Below are 27,612 nucleotides of genomic sequence, written 5' to 3'. Positions count from 1 at the left end.
AGAATCTTCCTCCTGCAACTTGCAATTAGAACAGCAAGAGCTGGGATACTGCTTGTTAACACATGAAAGCCCACTATGGAAGAAGAATTCTCATTAATAAAGTCTCCAAATGAACGGTACATATCCACAGTGATTTTAATAGTTCACCTTCTGAATCGTACACTGTCATATCTGACATAAAAAGATTGCAATTGATTTATTAGCTACAAATATAAATATACCTGGATTTTCTTTTTTTCCTTAAGAATAAAAATGTGTTCAGTCTTCCAAAGAATCGTAAGAGAAAAGAAGATCATCATATGAAAATTTTCAAGAGTACACAGATCATTTACAGGCAACACAAAATGGCAAGTCACTAAAAACCAGAATCTTTCAGATCTGTCCAAACGATTGTCACTACCCATTCTAATAACACACCCCTTGTCTTCAGAACCCATGGAAACTGGCAAGTCTTACTCTATAATTTCACTTGCATCCCCATTTTTTTATATACAGAGCTTCCCAGAAGCCTTTAATGGTCAGAAGATTTATTTCTCTTTTTTTTTTTGCATACACCATTTCAATCAATTTATTCTTTGACTTTTCCTTTCTGGTCAACTGAAAGCAGTTCTTATTCCTCATTTTGCTGGAGTGAAAAATCCCTCCCCTTTCCTATGTCACATAGATGGTTCAAGCACAACAACCTGATTTTGTCCTTTTGGCTGGTTTGTAGTCCGTGATGTCAACAGTTTGCGGTGGCCCCTCAGTTTTCTGCCGTACGATTATTGGGACTACCATGTCAAACACAGTTTCAAACAGGTAGTCCACCTTGTATCCTGTCTTTGCACTGGTCTCAAAACACATTTTCTCAGCTGCTGGAACATCCTTCTCATCTAGCATTTTGTATTTCAGTATCTTTTTATAGAGTGCAATTGCATCCTCTGCACGGACTTGTTTTCGCACCTTTGAGCCACAGCTGGCACCAGACTTCTCAGGTCTATTTTCATCCGGTGGTAAAGTACAGTCATCGCTGAGGTCGACTTTATTTCCAACAATAGCAAAGATGCAGTCAGCACTTGCACTGTCTGTCAGCGCCAAGAATCTTTCTTCCAGCTCTGTCAGGCTTTGGAGGCTGTTCACGTCGTACGTGAGGATCACAGCAGCCGCTCCTCTGCAGTACATGGACCCAAGGCCATGGAACTGCTCCCGTCCTGGCAAAGGTTTAAACACAGCAAATGTTAGCGTGCTGGAAAAAAACATTATTAGCCAAATAAGAGAGTTGAAAGAACTTTAAACCAATTTCACAAGTCTGGATGAAGCAGTGAAGGTAAAAATGTGTTATTTGTAGCACTTTCAGGTTTTTCCTTCTGTTTTTCCATAAGAGAGCAACAGTGCCAGAGAACAGCCCTGCTTACTGGTTGCTCAGTCTAAAAGAAGGGAATCTGCAGAGACAAGTCAACAAGGAAACTCATGCCACATTCATACTTGCAGACAGCAAAAAAAAAAAAAAAAAACAACAACTGGCTTCTTTTATTAAATTGCATGCTAGTTGCTTTATGTCATATTAACTACAACCCTGCTTGTGCCCACAAATAGCCCATCCGCCTACCTCACCATTTACAAACAAAAAAGCTCTTCTGTTGCAAGTTCTGCTAGAATGTATTACTCCTATAAATCCAGCATGAACTTTCAAGTACATCTAGTTCAGAAATCTGTATCAAAAATCGGTAATCCACTCGTTCCTAAGTTTTGAAGGATTTTGTAAGCTGTACAGTCTGATGCTACATGCCCACAGTTCTCAGGTACCTTGGCTTTACAGGAAGTCTCTTGTAGTATCCAGCCTGTAGTGATATTCATCTGTCCCACCACCAGTTTTACTCATTTTTTAGAGTATTAAACACACAATATACAGAAAATCCTAATACATTCAAAGAAAAATTCATTTTTTAAGTTGCCCTGGCCACTACTTGATAACCAACAGTTAAAACATTTCTTTCTCCTTGCTCATGGACCACCTTCCAGCACCTCCAAGTAAGCCTTGATGTTGTCCTTCATTACTTAGAAGACAAAACTGGCTCTTCTTTAAATCCTGGGAAGCAAATAATATTTTTCAGTAGTTGCAACAGGACGAAGGGAAATTAGGCAGAAGACAAACTGTGCTTTCCTTCCTATTGAGAACTGCCACCTTCCCCAAACACTTGCTACCTGCAGAATATGCTTTACGTTTTACTATCCAAAACTGTATCAAGAAAAAGATAAAAACACACTAGATTTCAACCAGCCATCAGAGTCAGCCTTAGGTCACTACATAAGTGTGAATGAACAAAGAAAAAAAAAAAAAAGAGCCAACTACACGCTTATGAACATTTAAAAGTCAACATCATTTTCCAACTCTTTTCGTACAATTCTTTTGCACAGAGCCTTCATTTATAGAAGGATCTGGAAGAGATCTGGTTATATTCATCTTCTGCATGAAACTACTGACCACCATGAGCTATTTCATCATCATCAATGATTCATCATGAAATCCTTGTAAATGACTGCAGATAGGAAAGGCAGAAGAAATTCACGCTGAAAAATGCAGGTCAGCACACACTGGGAAAACACATCTGCATGTGAACATGCACGCTGTGAAAGGAACTCGGAATCTACCTCCAGTTGGGAACAGAACAGTGACTGCACCAAGTCCTTGGACAAACATCAGAACTGTACTCAACGGCTGGCAGTGCTCACCATTATCAGTAAAACACATCTGGGAAACCTCAAGCTAGAACATGAAATCCGAATCTCACTGCACTTTTAACACTGAGTGAAACTCTGGCAACTGCCAGAGAGAAAGCTTTGGAAAGGTGCAGAGATCCCTATAAAGAGGTAAAATGAAGATGGTGAGAATGTTCAGAAGTATGTGAAACATTTACATGAAGAAAAATTGTGGGATCTCTCAAGCTGGTGAATGATTGGAAGAAAGGGCAGAAACAGATATCTACAAATTCAGGCGTAATGCTGAGAAAAAATAAATAGTTGTTCCACAGTTACTTTCTCATCACACTGAAAATGAGGATTTCACAAGAAAAACATGTGTGTAATTTAAATACTCTCCTGAAAAGTGAAAAATTGTTAATAGCAGTTATATAACATTGCAGAGGTCAAAAGTTCAGTGAGCAGCATTCAGAAAATCGTTAGGCAAAGTTTATGGAAAATTGCTTAGGAGCAATTTTGTATAACCTCTGATTTGTTTTCCCTCAGCAAAAGAAATTCTTTAACTCATGATCTGGGAGGTAGGAAAAAAGGAGGCTTTAAAAAAAATAGCTATATCCTTTTTTGAAAAAAAAAAAAAATAGTTATGTTGAGTAAGGGTAAGGGAGACTGGGATGCAGGGGATGACAGAGGTCAGTCCTTTTATGCTTTTTTTCTTTAACCTCATGTTCAAGTTGTACTTCCAGTTGCACTGAAACTGAGTCTTTAAACGTCCCCAGGTTTTCAATAAAAGTTTGTACCACGGCTGACTTTGTTCTCACCCGGACCCTCATTATAACTGTGGTCTGGAAACCACAATGGAACATGTATCTCCCCCTTTTCTCCCACTTCAGATGCCTAAGCCATAAAATACAGCCCCCAGATTCATTTACAGCAACCAAGCAGTAGAACAATACTATTACTTGTTTTATGGCATTTGTATGCTAATCTAATCTTGCACAGCATAATACAAACCATGGCACTTTTGCATGGCAACTACAAACTGACTACTTCCATAACTAATACACTATTGAAAGGGAGAAAGAAACAGTAAGAATTTACCTTGCATAAGGGACTAATTATGTCAAAGGAATTATGGATAGTCTCCTCTGCTCACCCTCACAGTACAATCAACATGCAGAAAAACTGCATGATGTATTTTTGCAGCAGTTTCCTTGTACAGACCACTTCTGACACAAGCTGGAACAATTCTAAATATGGGGGAAAACCCCAAAACTACACAAAGTACTTAAACTAATATCTGTCCTCAAGGCGTCAGGCAAAATAGCATCAGACATTAGGATGAAAAACTTACTGCATGAGAACAGTCATTCCCATCTTATAGCCAGTTATTTTTTCCTCTGGACACATCTGGTCCCTCCAACCACATATTTTTTTATACAATTAGTTACATTAAATGGTAAGCCCTAAATCCAACAATTAAACAATTTTGCCTTTTCAAAAAAAATAAAGATAACAGAGAAGAGTGAAAGAACTATCAAATAATTTACAGTCAAAGGAATTGCAAGAACTACCAAATCAACCACAAAGGCACATGAGGGAAAATTCTGAAAACCAAGCAACCAAAAACTAATTTTCATTCCTTTTCATCTTTGTATTTCATTGTGTTTAGAGCAGTTCAACAACTCTACAGCTGTATCCCTATTTGTAGCACCATTAACTTTCCAGGTGGTCTTCCATCAAGTATACAAAGTCCTGTTGGAGACTTCAGCAGCAGCACAACCAATGAGCATTTTCAAAGCTGTACAGTGGCTGTCATAAACAAATCAAGGAGTTTTGAGGCAAATGGACCTCAGCACCATAAAGTTTGTAATGAACCTAACAAAGAAAGGAGGGAAAAGCAGACATTGCAAGAGGCTGGCTTGACAAATAAGCAAGGCTAGATTTAAAGTGTACCAAGACTTGAACTTAAGGCCTCCTACAGCACTTTGACCTCTCAGCTGGAAGGCAGCAGCCCCTGGGAATGCTTTCTCCCATTTAAGCATCCCAGTCCCTTTCAGCTGTGGGATTCACTGACAACAGCAGCACCTCAGTGCTGCTCTTGGAGCTCTCTGCCTGCCCACGGCCCAGAGTGTGGTATCCAAAGTAGCCCATGAAGTTGCTGTGGATGTTTATGAGAGCAGAAGCCAGATTTAAATACTCCTTACCTACCACCTCTTCAAAGCCTTTCACCACAACTTCTGAAGTGGCACAACTTCACACAGACATACTCTTTCAAGAAAACTTCTATTGGAAGAAGTAGTTTTAAATCTCTCAGTGTTGAGCATGTACAAGAATGCAAAACAGGCTGTTACTTTCAGTCTGGAGGGAATAAAACACAATAACTATTAAAGAGCTATAAAGGTCTTCAATAAGGTACTGAAAAAAAGTAGTGATTCTACTCTGATATCATAGTCCAAGTGGCAGCATAACTCAGTTCCTAAGGCAAATATGTAGTGGGGAAAAGTACACAAAGGTGGGCTACAGAGGCATGCCACCATTGCATTAAAATTGCACAAGATTGCAGAATTGTCCAGGAAGTGCTCAGTCTATAAACCAGGTACCTTCCAAGGATTTTCACTGTGATTTGTACTGTAATCAGAACAGTAGAGAGGAATTAACAGAAGCACAAGGTATGAGATAGCTTTTGTCTTTCAGATTTTCTTTCTGCTTTTTAGGAGTCTGAACTTGAGTGTAGGCGGAGAGGAATAGGAACTGTGCCCTAGGGAGATAGCTAGAAGAGGGAAGAAAAGAAAAAGTATGAAACCCATGACACAGCACAGAAATCAGTATTAGAAAGTAATGAGCTTTGAGGATTCAGCTGCAGTAGATGAAGGTTCAAAGGGTGACCCTTGTGCTCTTGAGTTACCTCAGCAGGAACAGCCTCGCAATCGCAAGAGTAGACAAAGATCCCTTTTGAAAAGGGAACAGCATTTTTTTCTGTTCACAGACAAGGCAGTAAAGTTGTGACCCTTTAAAGGACATCAGGGGAAACAATTTTGCTAAGAACTGAGATTTGTACTTGTGCACATAAACCAAGATAGGTAATGACTAGCAGAGAACAAACAGTAAAGGTCCCTAAAGGTTTCAGGAAAATTCTCCTGCCCACACAGGAGTCAGGCTGTCAAGTTTTGAGAGTGATGAAGTCAGGGTTCTTCATTACCTTGTTCAAGGTTGGTATTTATTTCTTGTAGGTGGCTTTATCATATTTCCCTTGAAGTCAGGAGCTTTGTTAAGAATGAACTACATCTGTGGTTACTTGGGGATAAAAATAAAGCTCTCCATCTCAAAGGATTAACAAGGATTACATAAATAGAAATTTGTGGAAACATGAGTCACAAAGGACAGGAGAGTCCAATTTCTACACATCCAGGAGCTGTCAGAATATATGATTTCCTGATCTGCCAAAAAATGCCAACACTTGGTTTTTCTTCAAAACAAAATTCCCCATGGAATGATAGTCTCTGAGACCGAGAGAAACTAAATAATTAAACCAACAAATCCAAATAAACAAAAAACTCCAACATAACACCCCCTACCTCTCCCCAGAAAAAAACAACCACCAACCACAAAAGCAATTACAGTTAAGTAATGATAAAATTCATTTCAGCTGCATTACAGAAGACACTTGTATATGTTGAAGCTTCAGTATGCAACAGATGTCTAGCTCTGCTAAAAACCAAGATGACATTTATTTTGTTTATACTCATTACTTAGATATTAATCAACATTCACTGCATGAACTGTGCCCTATTTTAGCAGATTCCATTTAAGTTATAAAATTAGATGTGTATGTCTTGGCCAAAGCAGAATATAACATAAACATAGGAGAGTAGTGATCTTAATACCCAAAGGGCTTTACTTGCATATTTTAAAGTAGAAAGAGCTACACACATGGAAGAAGAAAATATCTACCACATGGGTTAAGTGAACAATGAACAAAGGAAAATTCTTTCATAAAGCAAAACATCAAAAAACAGTCAAGAAAGTGGGCTCAAAGCAATACATGATTGAGACATGCTTACTCCATTTCTAAACACAATTTATTCTGAATTGTTAACTCAAGAATCTTTATCTCATAATAGAAGACTTTTAAATTTGTGAAGGAAATCATCTCCTACCTTAAACCTATGCAGTTTTTACTTAATGAGCAAAAACTTAGGTTATGAAGGAATCTGAAATTGCCAAGACCCTGCAAACATCCCCACTCTACAAACATGAATTACTTTAGTCTTCTAAATCTCCTTCTGCAAAACAGCAGCTCAGTGTGAGAAAACAACCCACACAAACCAGAATCTGTCATTCACTTCTCACTTAAGCAAGACAAGAAATCATGACCAAACTGAGCCCTGTCCTCCATTCAGCTTTAATTATCTTAGAAATACCACATTTCCACTAACAAATGTGCCCCTTGGACACAAAATCAATGACTAGAAAGACTAGAACTTGCACACTGCACAATCATTTTCTATGAATTACTTAAACACCCTTAGGTTTGGTCTTAGAAAATGGAGGTTATTTAAAAACACTTTTAAAATAAATAGAAACAACACAACTTCAGTCTTTATAACATTTTTATTTTCACTCCGAATTAAAACACAAACACATGTAAAAGCACCATCATGTTGCACATGATTCCTTCTTCCTACCAATATATACACACCCACTGAGTCCTTATGACAGAGGTCATTCACAAACTTAGATCCAAAGCTAAGAGCCAAGCCTGCCAGCATTTGGGTATTTATATTGCTGCTTTTAGATAGATAAAGGAAATGTACTGCATGAGCTGCTTCTCCTGCCCTGGAGGCTGGTGGTCAGGAAGGCAAATATACTCTGGACATTAGTTCCAAGTGCTACCAATCTCTTCCCATAAAAAGATCGTAATATCCCAATGGAGGCAAGTCCCAGATTCAGAGGAGCCAATGATGTATTTGAGCTGACTGCCACAGATGAGAAAGCCTCATGAACTGGAAGCAGTGAAGCAGAAGATGCTTTCTAATACATTTAACTTCATGACATTTGAATAAAAGGCAGATCTCGAGACTGCAGTGTGCTGCTATACAAGAGGAATGTAACATTATTTTCCTGATCTGGAAGTGGCATTACATTATGTCACTATAACCTAGTCCCCCACTGAATTCACATTCAGAAATTTTATACAATCTACTGGCAGGCTATAGAATAGAATTCTATTCAGTATTAAAAATTCAGTTTAATAGATCTAATTTTGGCCTGGACAACTGGATAAAGTAACTCAAGAAAATCCAAGTAGTCATCTAACTGGAAGTAGAGAAAAGTTTTAATAAAATAGGAAATGCCTTGGCACTATAATCCTATATTTATGAGCTATGGTTCCCCAGCATGACTTTTATCCTGAGAGATTAAGCTGTACCCTTCTACATAAATAAAATATTAAAGAGATATTTTTTTAGAATACTAAACTACCATCAGTGGTCCAAGAGTGTCTGGGATAAAACACATCCAAGAATATATGTCAACTCTAGTTACTAGTGAATCTAAATTATGATAGAAATAAAAATCTAGGAAAAATACACAGAGATAAGTGAAGGACTGTGAGAAAGGGCTAATTCTTAAACACATTTTTTTAAAGAGCGTTAACACTTTTCTATTTGGAAGCAAACTTATGCAGGAATACTTAGCAGATATTACAATATATATTCTCCATGGAATAAGAGGAAAATCTATAACAGGTTTCAGGAAAAGCTGGATGAAATTAATAGCATTATTAAGCATCAAGGCCTTTCACTAGGGATTCTGTCTCTAATACAATATGCAAGGGAAAAAATAAACCTCATCCTTTATTTCCATTTCTTTACATAACAAAGCCAACATCCTTATGGGCATCTAAATTAGCTATTAAGATTCTGCCAAGGGAAGACAAACTACCCTCTAGGAGGTTAGTCTGCACCAGCACCTACCGTGTGCATTAAGAAATGCAGCTCATTCTTCCTCTGCTTTATCTAAGAGTACCAAAAGCACAAATTGTGTTGCTAAACGAATTAAAAAAACCTCACCACAATCAGTGTTTCTAGGAAAGGAATTAATTCAGAATAATTATAAACAAAAATAATCAGTAGAAGGTATCTGAAATAAAGAAAAATGGGGTGATTACTTACTGCAAATGGAAATTCAACTATACTTCATATATAAGAATAGTAATACCTTTAATGAAAAAAGCTTTATGCAGCTATCTTTTAGCCTTCTTCTTTCCTCTTCCCTAAAGTATATAATATGCCATAAATAAGATTTGAAGGACATATTCTAGCAAGGACCAACAAATACCAAATACATGGAAAATTTTGCACTAAAATTCTACCCACTTCACCTACTTTCTTGGAAGACAAATCTTCCCTTAAAAAGGAATAATAACTTTGCTAAAATTAATGCTGCCTATATTTCTTTACAGATTCAAACTTAGTGTTTGTTTAGAGCATTTACAAAAGGAAAATTACACAAATCCCAGGATGGTTGGGGTTGGAAGGGACCTCTGGAAATCATTAAGTCCAACCCACCTGCTGAAGCAGGCTTGCCTAAAGCAGGTTGCACAAGATAATTCCAGGCAGGTTGCAAACATTTCCAGATAAAGAGGATTCAAAACCAACCTGGACAGCCTATTCACACTCAAAGTACAGAAGATTTTCCTAATATTTAGATTACACTTCCTGCATTTTGATTTGTACCTTCTGCCCTTATCCCTTCATTGGGCACTACTGAAAAGCCTGGCCCCACCATCTTGACATCTACCCTTAAAATTTTTATGCAGTGGCAAGATCCCATCTCATCTTAACTGGCTGAAATAAACAACAGCACAAACTACCATTACTGTGTTCCTCTTTATGGTTCTCACCAGCAGAAAGTGCTCATAATTCTATTTTGGCTGTGCTTCCTGTTTTTTACAGGCCAATCCACTCAAGAAAGCCCTGATTTGTTGAGAGAAAAATCCCCTTTATGCCCTTGACCTTTCCAAGAACATCTTTCCCTTGTCACAGTTGAAGTATACCAATAGGTCAGGCAGTTTTAACTGACTCTTTAATTTTTATTAGAACATCAATTCAATTAACATTCCAAAAGTGATACTTTGGCACAATTCACGTAAAACAATTCTTCCAAAGAAGTTCACTTCAATAGGCCTTTTATTGTTAGGACAAAAAACACACTGAGAAGTTATGCAAGAATGCCAGCGTGGTGTGCTGCACATCACATGTCAAACTCTGCAAGATGTGGTTAATGATCTACAGGATCATCTGAGCATTATCTGAAGAATATGAGTTGTTGCAATATGCTTTTCTTCACAAAAAGGCACACACACACACCCCTGTTTAGTAAGAATCACAAACAGAAAATAAAGGATTTTTTTTGCTGCAGATTAGTTTTATTTCATATTCTCCAAGAAGATCATTAATCTAGGCATGTTCTGGTAGAAGCTCCAAAATAAAAGGCTAGTCACCACCTTTTTCTGATGTGTTGAAGAAATGCCTCAAAAGCCATGTAGCCTTAATTTACAGCACACCTCCAAAGAATCAACAACTGAAACAAGGGCAAAAATTTCCTGGTCTTTTTGACAGTTAACAGTGTAACAGTTTATGGAGAAATCTGCTTTTAAGTAAAATATTAATTTTCTAAAGGCACTTAAACTAAAAGCAGATGCCTAGCAGCTTGCACAGGTGCCAATCAGTTACATCCTGCAGAGCATTCTGAGTCCCAGAGGTATCCAAAAAAACTCATTACTACAGATGAAGCCTTCTCACCCACAGCTCATATACAATAAACATCCCTCAGTCATCTTGTCAAATTCTGCATTATTTGATCATTAATTAGTTTAAATATTCCCAGAAACCTTTTTAATCCAGCTCTGAAGAGCAGTTTGTCCATTTTCATTCCATAACTGGTAGTGAAGGCCTGCACCTCTGGTTCCCAATGACAGACCTGTCAAACACACTCAATGAAAGAAGGAGATCAAGTTTACATGGGAGAGAATAAAAGAGAAATTTTTTAAAAATTCATAAAGGAAAAAAACATTTACAGAGCATGATGAGAGACCAATTGCAATCCTCATTCAAATTTTACCCCCTGTATAATAGAGATTACAGAATTTCGCTCAGTCCTTGTCTTGTGACTTTGAATTTGTATTCTACAAAATATCTAAAGAAAGGAAACTTAGTATCCCACCAATTAGCTTATTGGAGTTCAGCTTTCAGATTCTGAGTTTTGATAGACTTTCAGCTTTACAAAGTAATCTGTTCAAAGAACGAACGCCCCTCCCTCAAACACCACAATAAAAAACACCACATTCCCCAAATCCCAGAAAAACTCCACACTCCTCCTAAAAGGTATTCCCCTATGACTTAACCTCTTTAATTACTCAGAGAAATTAGTATTTTTTCACTCAGACTCTTTGCCTCTGGCTTCTTTCTCTGAACTAAAAACCCTACCTGTAGCTCTCTTCTCCCATCTTTCCATATTATTTTATTACCAAGAATATAAAAAGGATCTCACTGAAGTCACATGTTACCTAAATTCTTGATGACTTTTATCTCTCCCTACACTTCTTGTACTTTCCAGAACAGCTCATAGGTTCTGGGACAGCACAAGGTACGAAGAGCTTGGTTTGCCATCTACTAGCAACTCAATGGACCTTGCAAAACACACTGTTGCCCAATGAATCTAGCTTAACATGTTGCCAGCACCCCATAACATTAGCCTCTCTTCATTGCAGCCTTATACATTTGTTTAGACTGTGTATTTTTAGCTGCAATTGTCTTTTTATAGAGAGGCTTACAAACTCAGTGCCTTTGGACTAAAGGTTTCTGTAATCAGCAATGCCTTCAGCTGCCCAATGCCTATATAAAGGAGAAGTAGTATCAGAGAAGATTCCTATTGTCTACAAGGTTTAGCCCACTAGTTTCAGCTTTTCTGGAACAAAAGAATACCTGGAATCTGTTCTGCTACATAAATGCAAAATAATTTTGCTTCCTGCCAAGAATAAATCAGAACTTACCATTCTAAAAATTAAATTAAGACTAAGCTTCTGAAATCACAAAAATTTTAATTTTAAAATAGATGTTCCCATAGAAACAGTATGCTTTCCATCCAAAGCTATCACATTTCATAAAAACATGAATATGCTTTCTATCCAAAGTTTTAAACTTAACCATAATATGTCTAGCAGTACAAAGCATTACACAGAGACACAGAGAAAACCTCCTAACCACATTATATAGCATGCTTTTGCCAACAAAAACTTTGGCTAGACCCACATTAAAAAAAATCCCCCTATTTGTAGCTAAAGATTCCACTGATTCAATCCTTTGAATAACTTTTACATGTAGCTAGCTGGGTTTACTTTTTTCAAACCATTCATTTTATTTAGCTCTCTTGATGTACAGTGTTCATTCCTTCAAAAAGGAGATAACCCCAGAAGATTCAAGCACTTGATGTATTTTCAGCTGCCTGGAGGGGTAGGGCCTTGTAGAAGATGAACAGAACAAATCTTAGTCCTGCCAGACAAGCAAGCGTACCACAAGGTGCACCTTCAACACAAATTGAAAAAATGACACAAAAAATGTTTCTCTCTGAAATATCACAGCTGTGAAGAGAAATGTTCTATCTAAACACTGATATCTGGCAAAAGAAATAAGTGCCAAACAGATTGATAGGACACTACCATCCTATCTACAAGCAAATGCTCCACCAGAACTCCAGCTGAAATCTAGCATCAACACCATGTCTACTGAAAATGTAGCAGGGTGCTAAATTAAGCTAATTACGTTAAATTCATGAAGTTCCTATATGCCTTTACTGAAATGAGAGCAGGAATGAAAGAATGAAACTAGAAATTTAAGTCCAAGTAAGTAAAAAAGCGTTGATGTAAAATTCTTCTGAAATTGTGTCTAAAAGAAAAGTTGAAACTGCTGCTCAGAAAGAAGTGGTCATTTGGCAGCTTTCCTTCAGGAAAATATGATTGGAAAGAAATCATAAGGGGAGGGAGAAAAAAGAAACCTTGGATTTACTTTGGAAGAGTTCTGCAGGAAGCAGTATCACTAAACACTTAACTGCAGCAGCAGAGCTTGACAGTCAAATCCTGCTGAACAATGAGTAACAGAGACCAGTTACAGGACAGGGCTGTACAACAACCTGACCTAGGCAAGACACGTGCTTCTGGCCTGTGGGAGAAGCTTTTCAGCTTTAGCACCTGCTGAAACACCAGTTCATTTCCTCAAAGTACCTTCTACAGAAAACCAATTAATTTTCCACAGGGTGAATTCTAAAAACAGCTGGTCTTTCTTTGCAGTACCTGAAAACTGACACTTTTTCCCTTAATTTGAACTGAAGGCACCGCAGATGAGCACACTTGTTGCCCTGATTTTTAAAAGTGTTTTCTTTCATAGGTCTTCTGAAAGCTTTAAAGTTCTTCTAAAAGTTTTGTATGCCTTCTGATCTTTACCTATTTCTACTGGAGTTTCTCACACACATTCATGTAAATAATGATTGTTTTGCATTCTTTGTGGGAGGAGAGAATTGATGGACTGTTGGTTTGACCAGTGTGGTTGGAAAAGTAGCAATTTCATTCTCCAATCCACTGTCACTTTTGGAATTCTACATATTGCGAGGTCAGAAATAAAATTGGGTCTTTTTCTCTCTTGAACTCACCAGGCTTCTGTGTACTCATTCCATGTCCCAGAGTGACACCCACTTCCCTACACAATTTCCTAGCAGAGGGTGTTGCCAGGTCCTTAACTTCAGAGTCACTCAAAGGAGACCCTCAAAGCCCACGCTCCTTCCTGAAGCTTGCTCTTCAAACTGAGAAGCAGGTCTTGAGCTCAGGCAGGAATGCGTGGCCAGGTGTACTTTAGCATGGTCTGACTGGCACTGCAGGGCCAGGAGGTCACTCCACACTTACTGGAGGTTTTATATTGCTCAACAAGGAACTGGCAGATTAGGTAGATTAGCTTAGATAATTAGATAGATTAGCAGTACTGGTTTGGCTGGGGCAGAGTCAATTTTCTTCACAGTACCCTGTATGGGGCTGTGTTTGGGATTTGTGCTGCTGATTTGGGAAACTGCATAGATAACACAGGGATATTTTAGCTATTGCTGTGCAGCAGAGCATTAGAAAATTTCCTGTTTCTCATATACTTCAATACATATTTTAACTTTAATAGATAATACATACTTTAACCAATATGTACCTTAAAGAAAATTTGAAGATGCACAAGCAGGCCATCCCTGTGTGCTGAAGCATGATGTAGCCTACCTGGACTTCAACAAAGCCTTTGACACTGCCTCCAATGGCACACTCCAAGAAATGGCAGCCCACATCTTGGAAAGAAGCATTCTCTGCTGGGCTAAGAACCAGCTGGATGGCTGGGCCCAGGACATGGTGCTGTATCTACCTGGCATCTGGCCACCAATGGTATTCCCCAGGGATCGGGGTGGGACCGAGTCCTGTTCAATATCTTTCTGGATTACCTGGATGAGGAGACTGAATCTACCTCCAGCACGTCCACAGACAAAACCATGTTAGGTCAATCTGTGGGAGGGTGGGAAGGTTTGGCAGAGGGACCTGGACATGCTGGATCAATGGGCAGAGACCAGTGGCATGAGGTTCAACAAGACCAAGGGCCAGGTCCTGCACTTGGCAGCAACAACACGAGGGAGCAGTACAGGCTCAGACAGAGTGGCTGGAAAGTGGCACAGCAGAAAAGGACCTGGGAGTGCTGGTCAACAGGACACTGTCCCGTGAGGAGAGGTTGAGGGAGCTGGGGCTGTTTAGCCTGCAGAACAGAAGGTTCAACAGGGACCTTATTACCCTCTAAAATCACCTGAAAGGAGGGTGTAGCCAGGTGGGGGTTGGCCTCTTCTCCTGGGTAACCAGCAACAGCACAAAAGGACAGATTTAAGCTGCACCATGGGAGACTCAGGTTGGACATTAAGGAATCATCTCTTCACAGAAAGGGTGATAGACACTGGAATGGCTGACAGACATGATGAAGCCCAGTTTCCCTGGAGATGGCTGAACAACTACCTACCAATGAGAAGTGAGGAATGGAATCCTTCTTTTGCTTTGCTGGTGCATGCAACTTTTACTTTACCTGCTAAACTGTCCTTGTCTTAACCCACAACTTTTCTCACTTTTACTCCCAGTTCTCTCCCCCATTCCCGTGGGGTAGAGTAGGCAAGAGGGTGCTTGGAGCTTAGTTAAGATGTATCTCAATGAGCACTCTGAAATTCTACTCATCAGCATTCCTGCTAGCTCTCAGCAAATAATCGTTAAGTCAGTCTGCCACTGCCTCACAAACAAGAAATTCTTCCTGTTTTTCTTCATTCTTTATTCCTGTTTTAAGCCAAGTTAGTTTTTTTAACTTCCTCATTAACATTTTAACTTTGCTATAGACTTGGCTCATTACAACCTCTTTTTTTAAAATCAAAATTCCCCATAGAAGGGTTAACTACATACGTACCAAGACAATCAGTACAATACACCATTTTTGGAGTGACGAAACACCATAAACTTAATAAATATCTTAATTAGAAAATTGTCATTTTCTCAACAAGAAGAAGTTTACTGTTACTCATTGCAGACCCTCTTTGGATTAAATTTTGTATCCAACCATACACAAAATTAATGATCTACTCTTTCAGAAATAGTCTTCTTTTTCCATATGATCACTTTAACCTCAAACACATTCTATGTATTTCTGCCTCCTGGCTGTCAGTTATTTCCCTTCTTCCCAGGAACAGGAAGCCAAACCATCAAGAAGCAGCTGTGAACTCTTTTGTGAACATCCACCCAACAGGAGTCGCACATGGTAACACAGTAAATTAGCTTTCTTCCACAGATCCACAGGAGAGTTTCAGAGCTTGTTGCCCAGAAAGGCCGTAGGTATTCCATCCCTGGAAACGTTCAAGAACAGGTGGGATGGGGCCCTGAGTAAGCCAATCAAGTGGATAGTATCCCTGCCCATGACAGGGGGTTGGAACTAGATGATTTTTAAGATCTTTTCCAACCCAAACCATTCTAGATTCATTCACATAGCATTAGCTATGGCAGTGCCTATTTTCCATCAGCCCCATTTTCATGATGATTACTTCCATCAGTATTTCAAAAGCACTAGCAGCAAAGATAGACCAACAGAACCCAGCCCTACCCCTCAGCACTCTACTTCAAGGCCATCCCAGGACATCAGCCAGAGGCTTTTAGAAATCCACAGGAAGTCCCTTATTTAGACAGTTTCAGGGATCTCCAGGCTGCTCCTACCACAGCATCAGGTCACCAGAAGCAAGAGTTTTTTAGCCTTTAGTAATCAGTCTGGAAGGTCACATACCCATGGGAATGCACCTTCCAACCCTACCACACAGCCAGAGACCATTCTCTTCTTCCACAGCTGCAGCACAGCTTTGTTCAGTACATGCATGGGACACTGCAGTATAGAGGGACTCAAGTATATCAGCCATGTTTCCTTTTGAAGATAAAATTAATTACTAGGCTCATATGTAGGTAGCCCCTCAAGCACTACTTCCATAAATCTTTTATCCTACTAGTATGTCTCCAGGTTGATTAGGAGTAGAGGACAGAAAGAAGATAACTTTTCTAGAAGCCTAACTTTTACAGTACTGAAGTTAGTGCAAGACAGCAGCTAAATGCTGGTAATTTATCACTGATCATTACTAGGTGAGGAAGGAGAAGGAAAGGCATTTACTAATCACAACTCACATCCTAAAAAACAGAGTCCAGGTTACACAAAAACACACTTGAGAGCTGGCAGGCTGTTTTGTAAGAAGTGACCTTCTGTGTCACGTTTCCAAAGCGAGGAACGATTCTTGCACACATAACAAAAAACACAGTTGTCCAAAATGCTTCAGGAAGCTCTGGTTGTCAGGTCAATAGCAGATACCCACAGCTGGTTTGCCCCGGCAGAAGTGGGAAACTGTCTCAGACAGTGCTGCTACCTGGGTTTTGTGGGAATATATTTATTGTTCAAAACATTAAGATAATTTTATCACAGGATGTGTGACTTGTGTTTTCAGAGCTTATAGTAGGATACACAAATGGTCTTTACATTTCTGGTGCTACTTCTCCCTTCTAATTCTCCTTCCAGTTTCTCTGCCTACACAATTAAGAGCATATGTAATATCCACAGTTTAGGAGCATTAATTTGCGAATTCAAGAAACTGTAATCAGACAAGAGACATGGTACATAATCTCATTACTGTTCTCCAACCTGGTACAAAAGGAGTGGTGCTAAAAATCTTAAACAACTCAGTTCTGAAATTTCTAAATAAAATAAGCTACAAAGAGCAATGCTACCACTGTCCAGTGTCTGCCCGTTCAACCCTCCTGCCAAGAGGGGAAGCTGCTTATAGAAAGGGAACTGCTCACTGATTTGCTTGCACTGCATCCTTTTCTTCCATAATTAGGGCAGTATCTCTGAGTCACAAAGTGTTCTGCCACTCAAAGAGAAGACAACTATTCCACTTCCACTGTGGTTCCAAGACTTGAAGTAAAAAAGAAGTCAAACAGGACAACATGGAAAGGGCACAAAACAGCAGAAAAGGAAGGGAGATAAGGAAAACAATACAAATGTCATACATACAGCTATCTGCTACAGGAAGGAAAACTCATGTCCCAAAGGCAGTCTTACAGTCTCATGAAAATAAGATATACTGGTAGGGGTTGGAGGAGCTGAGCAGTTTGAGACCTTTTTAGTTTCATAAAATTGGAGATTTAGTTTTTTTAAAAAGCAACAGCCTCTATCAGGATGGGAAAAAAATTTAAAATAAATTCACTCATTATACCAGTGGAGATTTTTTGTTTTGTTTAAAACACCCAAGTCTCACTTGCAGCAAACCACAAGATTTGATGATCCCTTTTATGAGGCTTGGAAGATGCTGGCTCAACTACACACATCTTTTTCTTTCAGCTATTTTTGTACCTATAAGCCACTACAGATTATGGTAATTTCTCCCTTTTCGGAATGAATGAAAATTTTGAGAGCAAATGATAGGTGAAATATAAACAAAAAAAACCTCTAGAATGTTAACAAGATACTTATTTCCACTTTCAACAATTAACAAAAGATTTATATGCCCAGATCACAGGTCCAACTATGAAGAAGAGAAACTGAAATTTTGAGGCCTTTCACAACAAAATCTCACATATTCAAATATATATGGTTGAATATTATATATGACTAAAAACTCATAAATAGTCATCAGCTGCAGAATGTAAATTAAAAATTTTCCTTTTATTTCAACTGTACTGAAGAACATTATTTTTAAACTAAGTATGTAAAAGTGGTTGAACAACACCTTTTCTCTGTATTTTGCAAGAATCTCCTAAAGTACAAAAGCAGTAGTTAGGAATACTAAATTATGTAACAATTTATAGAAAATATGTAATTGTATCATAAAGAAAGGCTGAGTGAACAGGGAGAAGTAGCTACATCAAATGCTCACACAGGTCTTTAGGCTCTCAGCAGGGATCCTCCATGAATGACTTCTTGATGGCTCATGCAAAGCCAACTTCGATTTTCATCTGCTTCTTAAGAGATGGAAACATATACTAGAAAATTCACAAACACATCTGATATCTCCCTTTAAAAAACATGTTAATAAGCACTCTTCTATATTTGTTTCTTTCCACACCCTGGTAGGTGTGGAAATCTTGCATGTTTATTGAGTTGGTTTCCCTAAAGGATGCTATCCTGAATCTCCTGTGATGTAGGATAGAAAATTACTTATGTAAAGAATTCAAATTAAGAGCAAAAACCCACTCACTTCCTTTGACCACCTCTGCTCTCTATAGCACACTTGCATAAGTTAAGTTTAATCACCAACCTGAAATCTCATTTCCTAGGCATATCTTCAGGTACTGAATATGAAATTACTGTTAATCAAGCACAGGAAAAGGAATTTATCACAGTTTTGATGCCTTTTGATCAACCCCCTGGATGTTGTACCAGTGTTTTCCTGAAAGAAAGGAAATCATTCAGACTTGGAAAAGAAATTTTTTCTTTCTATTCCACTATTTTTAATTCTTCAAATGTATCCACCACAGACTCAGCATCTTTCTAGATGAAGACCCAAACAGAGGTTAGTTGTTTGGATATTTTGCAATAGCAAAATGTGACTCAGATGAGGGATTACTTAAGTGTATCTTCAGTTCAGGCAGTAAAACATGCCACTTGGAAGCTCACATGGCCAGTGGCTTCAACACGAGGCAACAATTGCAGTGAAGCAAGCAATTCATGTAGATATCAGATGTGATTGCAGTGTCAAGTAAAGAGACTTAAAGTAGCCCACAGAGTATCAAGAGCAGCTCAGCCAAGGCACTGTGAGGCTGCTTATGAGTTTCCCTGGTTTTGATATTTGTGTCACCATAATGTGCATGTACTGAGGTGAAACTAGAAATGTATTCACCATACATGACCACTTGAAGTAGTAATTGTAAAACAACTAGCAGCCTCACACTTGCACTCACACTCAAAACCTGCCCCACACTTGTATTTTAAGTATCTAATGTCCCCCTAATTGCATAGTCAACAGAAAGACATCACAACCCTGACTGCCGACGTTCAGGCACCTGGACATAAAATACTAATTTTAAATACCTCTTTGTAATTGAATCAAACATGTGTTACTTCGTATACATTCATCTCATACTTTACAGCTTATGTAGCATTCTGCTGTTTTGTACCACACTATTTACTCAGCTAGACAGAGAACTACTGGAAAAAACATTTCCTGTCCCATCCCTGGGTTTTTCCCCTCACACTCAAACTGAAAGAGCTGTTGTTTCTTAGACAGCGCAGGTACACGTTTCACAAAGTCAAACTGAAGAATGTAACAGGGCATTAGTAACTTGTTTTCAGGCCCAGAACACCCATGCCTTTGCACATACCCTCTAGGACACCAGTTTAACTGAAGACAATAATCCAGTTCTTGGACACCCTTATTTTCTACAGTTTCTCTACCAGTTCCTAATCCATCAGGAAGATGAATTTCCATATATCTTCAACTTTTGTGAGCAGCTTTGCCACTGCATTTACGCTGTTTTGCTAACCATTTCTCTTGCTCATGCCTCCCTCCCTCGTACATTTTCAGAATTGGCATAAAGCAGACAGTATTTTAACTAATCTTTTGGCTGTTGAGTCAATTTTGACAGACATCTGCAAAATACAACTCTTCCTTCAGTAACCAGGGAAGAAGAATGCAATGCCAGAGGCACAGACTCTTCATTAGGAACATTCTCCATATTGCTCCAGCCTAGAATCTGTGACTTTAAAAAATGGCATATTGAGTCAATTCAAGAACTTGAACAAACTCAAGTCCTCTTGAAAGTCGTTCATATTTGTCAAGCTGCAATGCCTTGGCAGGATCCTGGACAGCTTTAGCCAAGCACACATCTCGGGTCACTGAGACTGTTCAGGGAGAGCCCTATTCAAACTGTTGAGTACTTTCCCACTAAGGCTAGAACAGCTCGGTCACTTTGCACTCTGTTATTAAATACCACATGCAAAGTGGGGATTTAATGTTGGGGCTGGAACACAGAAAGCAGCACAGAGGTACACACACATTTACCTTAGCCTGCATCAAGTACTCACGAGGTGCCATAACTTCCCCATTAACTTGCCTCTGCAAGTCAGTACTAAAATTACACATTAGAAATAAAATTCTGCTTTCAATAAGTTAGCTATAGCTGAATAAATTGTGTTACTTTTGTCTTCTGTTTCTTTTTTATATGTATTTTTCACTATTCCCTCTGACAAGGTATTTCTATATTTTTACTTAATTTGCATACAAAAGCATTTTCAGCTGCAGTGAATTTGCTACCTTTCACTTTACTTGTGTATCGTATTTTAAATTGCTGGACACAGAAAATAGAACTTCCTCCAGGACATTCCCCAGGCAGTTCATTATTTCTTCATATTTTTAATCATCTCCCAAGATATTCTACTCTTTTCAGGATACATTCATTGAAAAAAAAAGAAAAAAGTAATCCAATGCACTGTTTCACAATAACAAAACCATGTTTCCAGGGATAGTTTATAGCTTAAATTTTTATTCCTTCCTTTGTATCTGCTTCAGAGGCTTTAGACACAGAGCTCACTGACAGTGAGCTCTTTTCAGGAATTTCTGTTCCTCTTACGGTTTCCTTTTCAAGATATGAAAATATATAGCTTATAACCATACATAGTAATCTCAAGGAAGCCATACTATATGTGTATGAGGCACTGGTCCTCAGCCGTCATTGTTTTTCATACAACAATCATGAACAACTAATTGAGGCAAATATAATATTCTGCAAAATAATTTTCCCAAGGGCAGAAAGGAAATAAAAATGTTTTAAAAATTTATTTTAAAAATCTAAAAATCAAAGACTCTTGCTGGTAACTGGCCCCCAAGCCATGACTGACCAGCAACAAACTTAAAGGATTTTATTCTCCATAATTTCCAACCTCTATGTTTAGTTCTCACCTGTTGAGTGCAAATACACTCTCAGCAGCCTTTCTCACTGATGGCCCCTGATACCCAAGACACTTTTTGAGGTGATACCTCCTATGTCCTTCCAACAAGAAACCTCTTGAACTAAAGATACCTCATGACACATTCAGCAACACCCAATCCCAACTGCTGCCAGAATTCCATCAGGTGCAGAAAGGCACATTTGGCTTCAATTAACCCACCCAACCATCTCATCTGCAGCTTCTTTTTCCCTGCTGTTATCCTCTACTCCCAAAAGTCAAAACCAGAATAATATCAAACAGAGTGGCTTCTATCAGTGTTCACTTGTGAGGAAATGTGTCACCTAAATCCTCCTCTTTCTTTGTTCTGTTGCAATATGATGGAGGACCATGTTTGTGCCCTACCTACCGACAGTTTGCATATTGCTCACCACACAAGGCAATGTTTGGTTCCAGCTTCCTGAGCTGATCTCACACCCTGAGGACCACGTCACACCCCATATCAGGTTTGCCTTGAGAACTAAGCTGGGTCACTGCCTTTACCCAGAAATGGAGTGTAGGATCGGGGGAAGTTCAGACTGGACATTAGGAAAAGATTCTTCACTAAGAGGGTGATGAACAGGCTGCCCACAAAAAAGCACCAAGCCTTTCAGAGTTCAAGGAGGCCCTTCCTGGTCATACGGTTTAAAGGTTTAGTTTTAAGTAAACCTGCAAGGAGCAGGGAATTGGACTTGGTCTTTATGGGTCCTTTTCAGCTCAAGATATTATTTGACTCAGTGTGCACAAGGAAGTGTTCATCAACACAGATAACTTGTGAAAAAAAAAAAAAATAAAAGGACAAAACCAAACTCACAAAACTGTCAAAGCCTAACTAAGCAAGGGAGGAACTTAATCCTTTTTACCGGGGGGAGTCTAACACATCTTATCAGCTAAACATTGACACCTTGCCCGAGAAAGCTCAGCACGGGCAGCTGCCTGCACTGCAGCCTATGAAACCCCAGCAGAGATCAGAAGCTGTGAGCAATTCACACGCGCTCACTAGCACTGATTAACATCAGACATCAGCAACCAGCCACAAGAGATGTAAGCAAGCACTGACGGGGCAGATACACTGCAGCAGAACCAAAGCACAGGAGAGCCTTTTCTAGACTACGTTTATGTCCTTTGTCCCTAACTATACTAGCTCTGACAAGTTAAAAAACATATATATGTATATATATATATATATATATATGCAGGTAAAAATAAATAACTGGGAGATATAAAAATATGAACCTATAGCTGAGTATTCACAGAATAAAAAAAAACAAGTCAGTCTTTGTTGACAGATAGCTCAAGATAAGAAGGTAAGTTTTCTTTCTATAAAGTTAACCTTCATGTTTCCCGATTATAATGCTGCATGAATATCTGATGGTAACTCCAAAATTCAGCCTTTTATAATAGAATTAGAGGATCCTGATGTGAATGCCCTAAAATACTGGTCATTCATTTACCAGTTGACTGCTCTAATACTATGTCAGCAACACAGGGGACATGGCCATTAATAATTAAGAAATCTTGCTGCTGGGATTAAGAAACTACTTATCTGTCAGAGGAATAAATGTCAACTTAAAGAGACTGAAAAATCTAACATACAGAAAAGTTTTTTTACCAAGGCATCAGAAAACATCCCTGAACACTCCTACAATATCATTAGCTGTAGCCACCACACATTATTTTTCCAGGTTTAATGGTGGAACAGGACCAGGACCCTCAAAACTTCAGGAGGTTTTGTACTGCCAGACATAAAAGATTACATGCTAGCTCTGAGCTACATGCCATCAGCACCCAGCAGGAAGCTTTAGTGTACTCTGCAGCTGCTGTCAGCACTGCGTAGGAAATATATTTATATATACACATATGTATATACACACACAGAAATATATATATAGCTTTGAGTGTCCAACCTTCAATCCTTTTGTGTGAGGAGGAAGGTCTTCTCACTGATGTTGTTGCTTACTTTCCTTGTTGCAGAAAAATACTACTTCAAAAAACTAGTACAAATGTCTCAAAGCATGTATTCAAATGCTTTAAAGACTAGGCCTCTATCCAGCAAACTAGCTCTTCAAAATATGCTAAAAGTGTACAGTTCCTTCTTTCTGTACAGTTTATGGTTGTTGTTGTTTTTTTTTTTTAGTACCTTTGAATTAAACAATCCAAAGAGAAAACAACAAATGCAATTTGTTGCATCAGAATATAAGAAGTAAACAATTCTATACACCAACCACAAATACAACAGCAGCCATGCTGGGTCAGACACAAGACTGACTATCCAAGCCTCTGACAATGGAGAAACAGCCAAAAGCAGATGGCTGGGAAAGGGAGAGCTTTGGAACATGGCAAACATATGATTCTTCTCCCAACTATTCCTCCATCTGTGGCTTGTTTCCTTGACTTGAATGCAATTCCAAATAACTTTTCTCATAATCATCAAATTGGAAAACAGGAGATGTTGAACTATTTGTCATGAGCATTTACATAAAAAAACAATCAAGTCTGACAACTTCTGCACACCTATTTTACAGGGCTTGTGGATAAGAGCATGAAAGATTTAGACTAGACTAAGCAGCTGATTTTTCCAAGATAAGGAGGGGTATGAACGTACAGATAAGACTCCTCCCTAGAATAACTGATTTACACTTCAAATCTAACTTGGTAGAACAGGTCAGGTGTGCACACTGATTTCATTAACGATAACACATTTTAATGCACATTTTAAGCATGGTGGTAAGCAAATTTAGTTCCTCCGAGGAAAATAAGATTTTTCTGAATTCAGAGCAGGAAGTAATGCAAAATCAACAGAGTGATTAGTGAAAATGACACACATTTTAAATACCTCAGAAAATCAGCAACTACACTTGCACTAGTATGCATGCAAAGACCCATCACCACTACTGCAGATATTCTCATCAATCACTAAAGTCTAAGTGTGCACAAGCATCACTTTGTATTACAAGAATGAAGCTTCACTGAACTGAAGCTTGTATTGTTACAGCCAAATGCCTACCCCATACCAGAAAAACAAACAACCATACAATTTGAACTGCAAGTAAAACACAGGGGACTTCTATGAAGATCAGTCCCAAAAATAATGCTCATAAGCAACAAGAAAAATAAACATATATTCATATACTAATATGAATGGATAAAATTTTAAAAGAAGATGTATTCCAGTTTACCTTGTTTAATTATGTATTGAACTAGCTGCTACCATGCATATCCTAATTTTTCTAGGCCAAATCTTCCCCATTTCTACATCATACATTTTATAAAGTGCTATTGAGGTATTAAGACAAACATCCTGAGCTGGCACTCAGTATTTAAGTAGGTGGGATGGGTGCAAACTTTAATCCATGTTCTTGACATTTCTGTGCTAAAAAATTTCATCTCCTGAATGATTGTTTGTTGCTGGATTTCTCCATATATCTACACATACTTAATTAAAGAAAACATGTATCAGTATTTGATAACCCTATAACTGCTTCACAAGAATGTAATAGTTAGCAACATCAGGTTAATAAACAGCCAAAAAAGCTAAATTTTAAACTCCTCCTTACTACACATTCCAAGTTTACTTGATAGCCACCTGGTAGAGATAAGACAGTGAGACTGCAGAGAGATAAAAGGCATAAACCAAGGTCTCCAGACACACTGAAGCCAGCAAAAGCATAAGGTCCACACAAAATAAAAATAATAAACAAATAAATAACACTGGCTGTTGAACCCCTTAGTGACTTAACACCAGAGTTACACCAGTGTCAACAAGGTCCCTTACTTCTTCACCAGGACAGCAGGAAGTGCATATGTGCCCTGGGAGCTTCTATTAATTCCAAGATTAACGAGAGCAGTTAATAAATGAAAACCCACAGGCCCCAACAGTCTAGCCCAGTTTTGGCAACTTCCATCATTCTGCAGGAGCACAAGTTAACAGGGAGATGGTGCAAGAGCCCTTGGTACCCCTGAAACACAAGGGAGGGGACAGCCAGGCTCAGTGCTAACTCCAGCAAAAGAAGAATGAGGAAGATGTGTTATGCCACCCTGGCACAATACAGCAGCACTTTTCATCTGTTGCTCCGCAAACAGAGCTTCAGCAATTCTGCTCCAGAAGTGCTGCTGAGCAGCAGGAACTTCTACTGCAGAGCTGTGCATTGGAAGTGGCCCTGCTCCAGGGTGCTGAGGGAATTGTGGCCACTGGGGAAGTTATTGCTGAGCTCTGAACACTTGCACTGTCCTGACACAGATATCAGCTGGGTGTTCACCTGGCACATGGAGATTCCACCTCTGGAGCTTTTCAGATTCCACATACAACTGGAACCTAATTCCTCAATTAACACTAAATAAAATACTGCAATAAGAATAAATGACTGACAAAAAGGACTCTAAAACCAGCAGACAAGCCTTGGAGGCACTTATTTTATTATGCATGATAAAAAATAGAAGATGTTAATGAAAATTACCAAGGAACAATCTCACCAATACAGATGGTTTTTCTGTTGAAATAAAGTACACTGCTAATCACCCACAGGGGCCTGGCTTACTAAAAACAAGCAGCAACTGGCCACAAGAGACTCTCCATAGTAAAACAAATAAATTCCAAAATTGAAGTAGATTTTAAAAAAGTACTGCAAATGACATAGAAAGTATATTGGAAACAGAGCTACTGGTAGAGAGCTTTCATGATAGTAACAGATTACTAAATGCATGAAAAAGCTCTTAAACACCTCCTCCCCACACTTCCCAAAAGTGTTTCTGTATAACTTTTCTGCAGTTTCATTTCTCCCTTTCCTCCTTCTCAATTCCTGACACAGGAAAAGCCATTTTGGACTAGATTGTGACATGAAGTGACACAGCAAATGAACTTCCCTCCCAAATTTCATCAAGAGGAAACTGGAATATTGCACGACGCTGCAGCTCCACAGCTTTCACAAGGACATATAACCGGCATTCTTCATGTTGCCACTAAGCAGTTTTAAAAAATCCGGCTAAACATGAAAACAAAGAAACAAAACAAAACAAAACAAAACAAAAAACCACACACACAAAAAAAAAACAACAGCAACGAAACCCACAAAACAAATATTATATTTGCAAAGAACAGCTTAAAGGCAAGAGCATCCATTGACTTAATTGCAGGACACTCTGGTCCTTTACATGACAAAGGACAGCTTCCTAACTTAATCAAGAGCGAGACTAAAGACTACAAACCCCTTCTCCAGTCCGTGCTCTCCCACCTCCTCCACCCCAGGCCTCCAAACCACAACCCACACTCAGTCCTGCATCCCAGAGATGCTACCTGCCGCAACAGTGGGACAGACAGCCCGTTGCTGCTATCCCAGACAGAAAGTGCCGGCAGCCCGTGCTCTCCGTGCACCGATTTCTTACAGCTGCGGGGAAGGGGAACGCCACGTCTGAAGGGCTGGCAGGCAGCACGCGTTTGCAAGTCCGTCTGACACCAGCTGATATCAAAGTCAACAGTACACAACGAGAAGGGATGAACAGAAGCTGTAACCTCTCCAATTCCTGACTGAACTTGTAGCCAGTAGCCATCTACTCGGGTAAAACAACGCAACCAGGCACCGCAATCTTCCCTGTACATCCACATTTAGCAAAGCAATCCTAAAAATACGAGATGATCAGTTGTAAGGCCCCTTATGGTCCGTCAAAATCGCCTCTCTGTTCAGACTCCGTCCTACCGCCAAACCCTATGATTCAGAGGGCTGACTCCACCGTAGAGCCGAAGCAAGGCGATAAGCAGCGGGGCAGGGCTCCCGGCGCCGGCCGCCTCCGGGGCACGGCGGGGATCACGTCTCCATCCCCTGCCCGCCGCTTCCCGGAAAGCGGAGCTGTCCCGAGCGAGGTCACCCACCCCGCAGCTCGTACGCTAGGGCCGAGCCCGAACTAGGGAAAAGAAAGCTCTACGCATCCCAAGGCGCGGAGCGTGCCGCGGGCAGCGCCGCTCCGCAGGAGCCGGAGCAGAGGGGCAGCCCGCCAGCAAACACCCCGCGGGTGTCGGGGCACCCCGCTCCGCCGGACCGCGCTCCTCCGCGCTGCCCCCGTGCCGGGGGTCCCCTCACCTGCGGTGTCCCAGATGGAGATGTTGTACGGCCCCCACTGCTTCAGGTAGAAGGCGCCGCCGACGGTGCTGACCGTCTCCTGGAAGCGCCGCTCCATGTAGCGGTGCAGCAGGGAGGTCTTGCCCACGTTCATGTCCCCCAGCAGCACCACCTTCCCGTCCGGCTTCTTCATCGCGGCTCGGCTCGGCCCCCCGCCGGCGGCCGCTCCTGCGCCCCGGCCCGGCCCGCCCGGCGGGGCCCCGGAAGCGGCGGGACGAGGGCCGGGAGCCGCCTCCGCCGGCAGCGCAAACTTCGGGGGC

At 39.8% G+C, this 27,612-nt stretch overlaps 1 protein-coding gene across 1 annotated transcript; it reads right to left on the bottom strand.

Moving 5' to 3' along the window:
• Positions 1 to 117: 117 nt before the first annotated feature.
• On the bottom strand, positions 118 to 27,610 carry RAB20 (RAB20, member RAS oncogene family). The gene is made up of 2 exons (XM_021545579.3): positions 27,314 to 27,610; positions 118 to 1,190 (listed from the first exon to the last, which is right to left on the bottom strand). Exons 1-2 carry the CDS (start codon positions 27,483 to 27,485, stop codon positions 670 to 672), a joined length of 693 nt encoding a protein of 230 aa, XP_021401254.2. The 5' UTR covers positions 27,486 to 27,610; the 3' UTR covers positions 118 to 669.
• Positions 27,611 to 27,612: the final 2 nt, after the last annotated feature.

This window comes from Lonchura striata, chromosome 1 (genome assembly GCF_050655825.1).
Source record: "Lonchura striata isolate lonStrDom1 chromosome 1, ASM5065582v1, whole genome shotgun sequence".
NCBI classification, from domain to species: Eukaryota; Metazoa; Chordata; class Aves; order Passeriformes; family Estrildidae; genus Lonchura; species Lonchura striata.
This window is presented reverse-complemented; position numbering and strand designations above follow the sequence as displayed.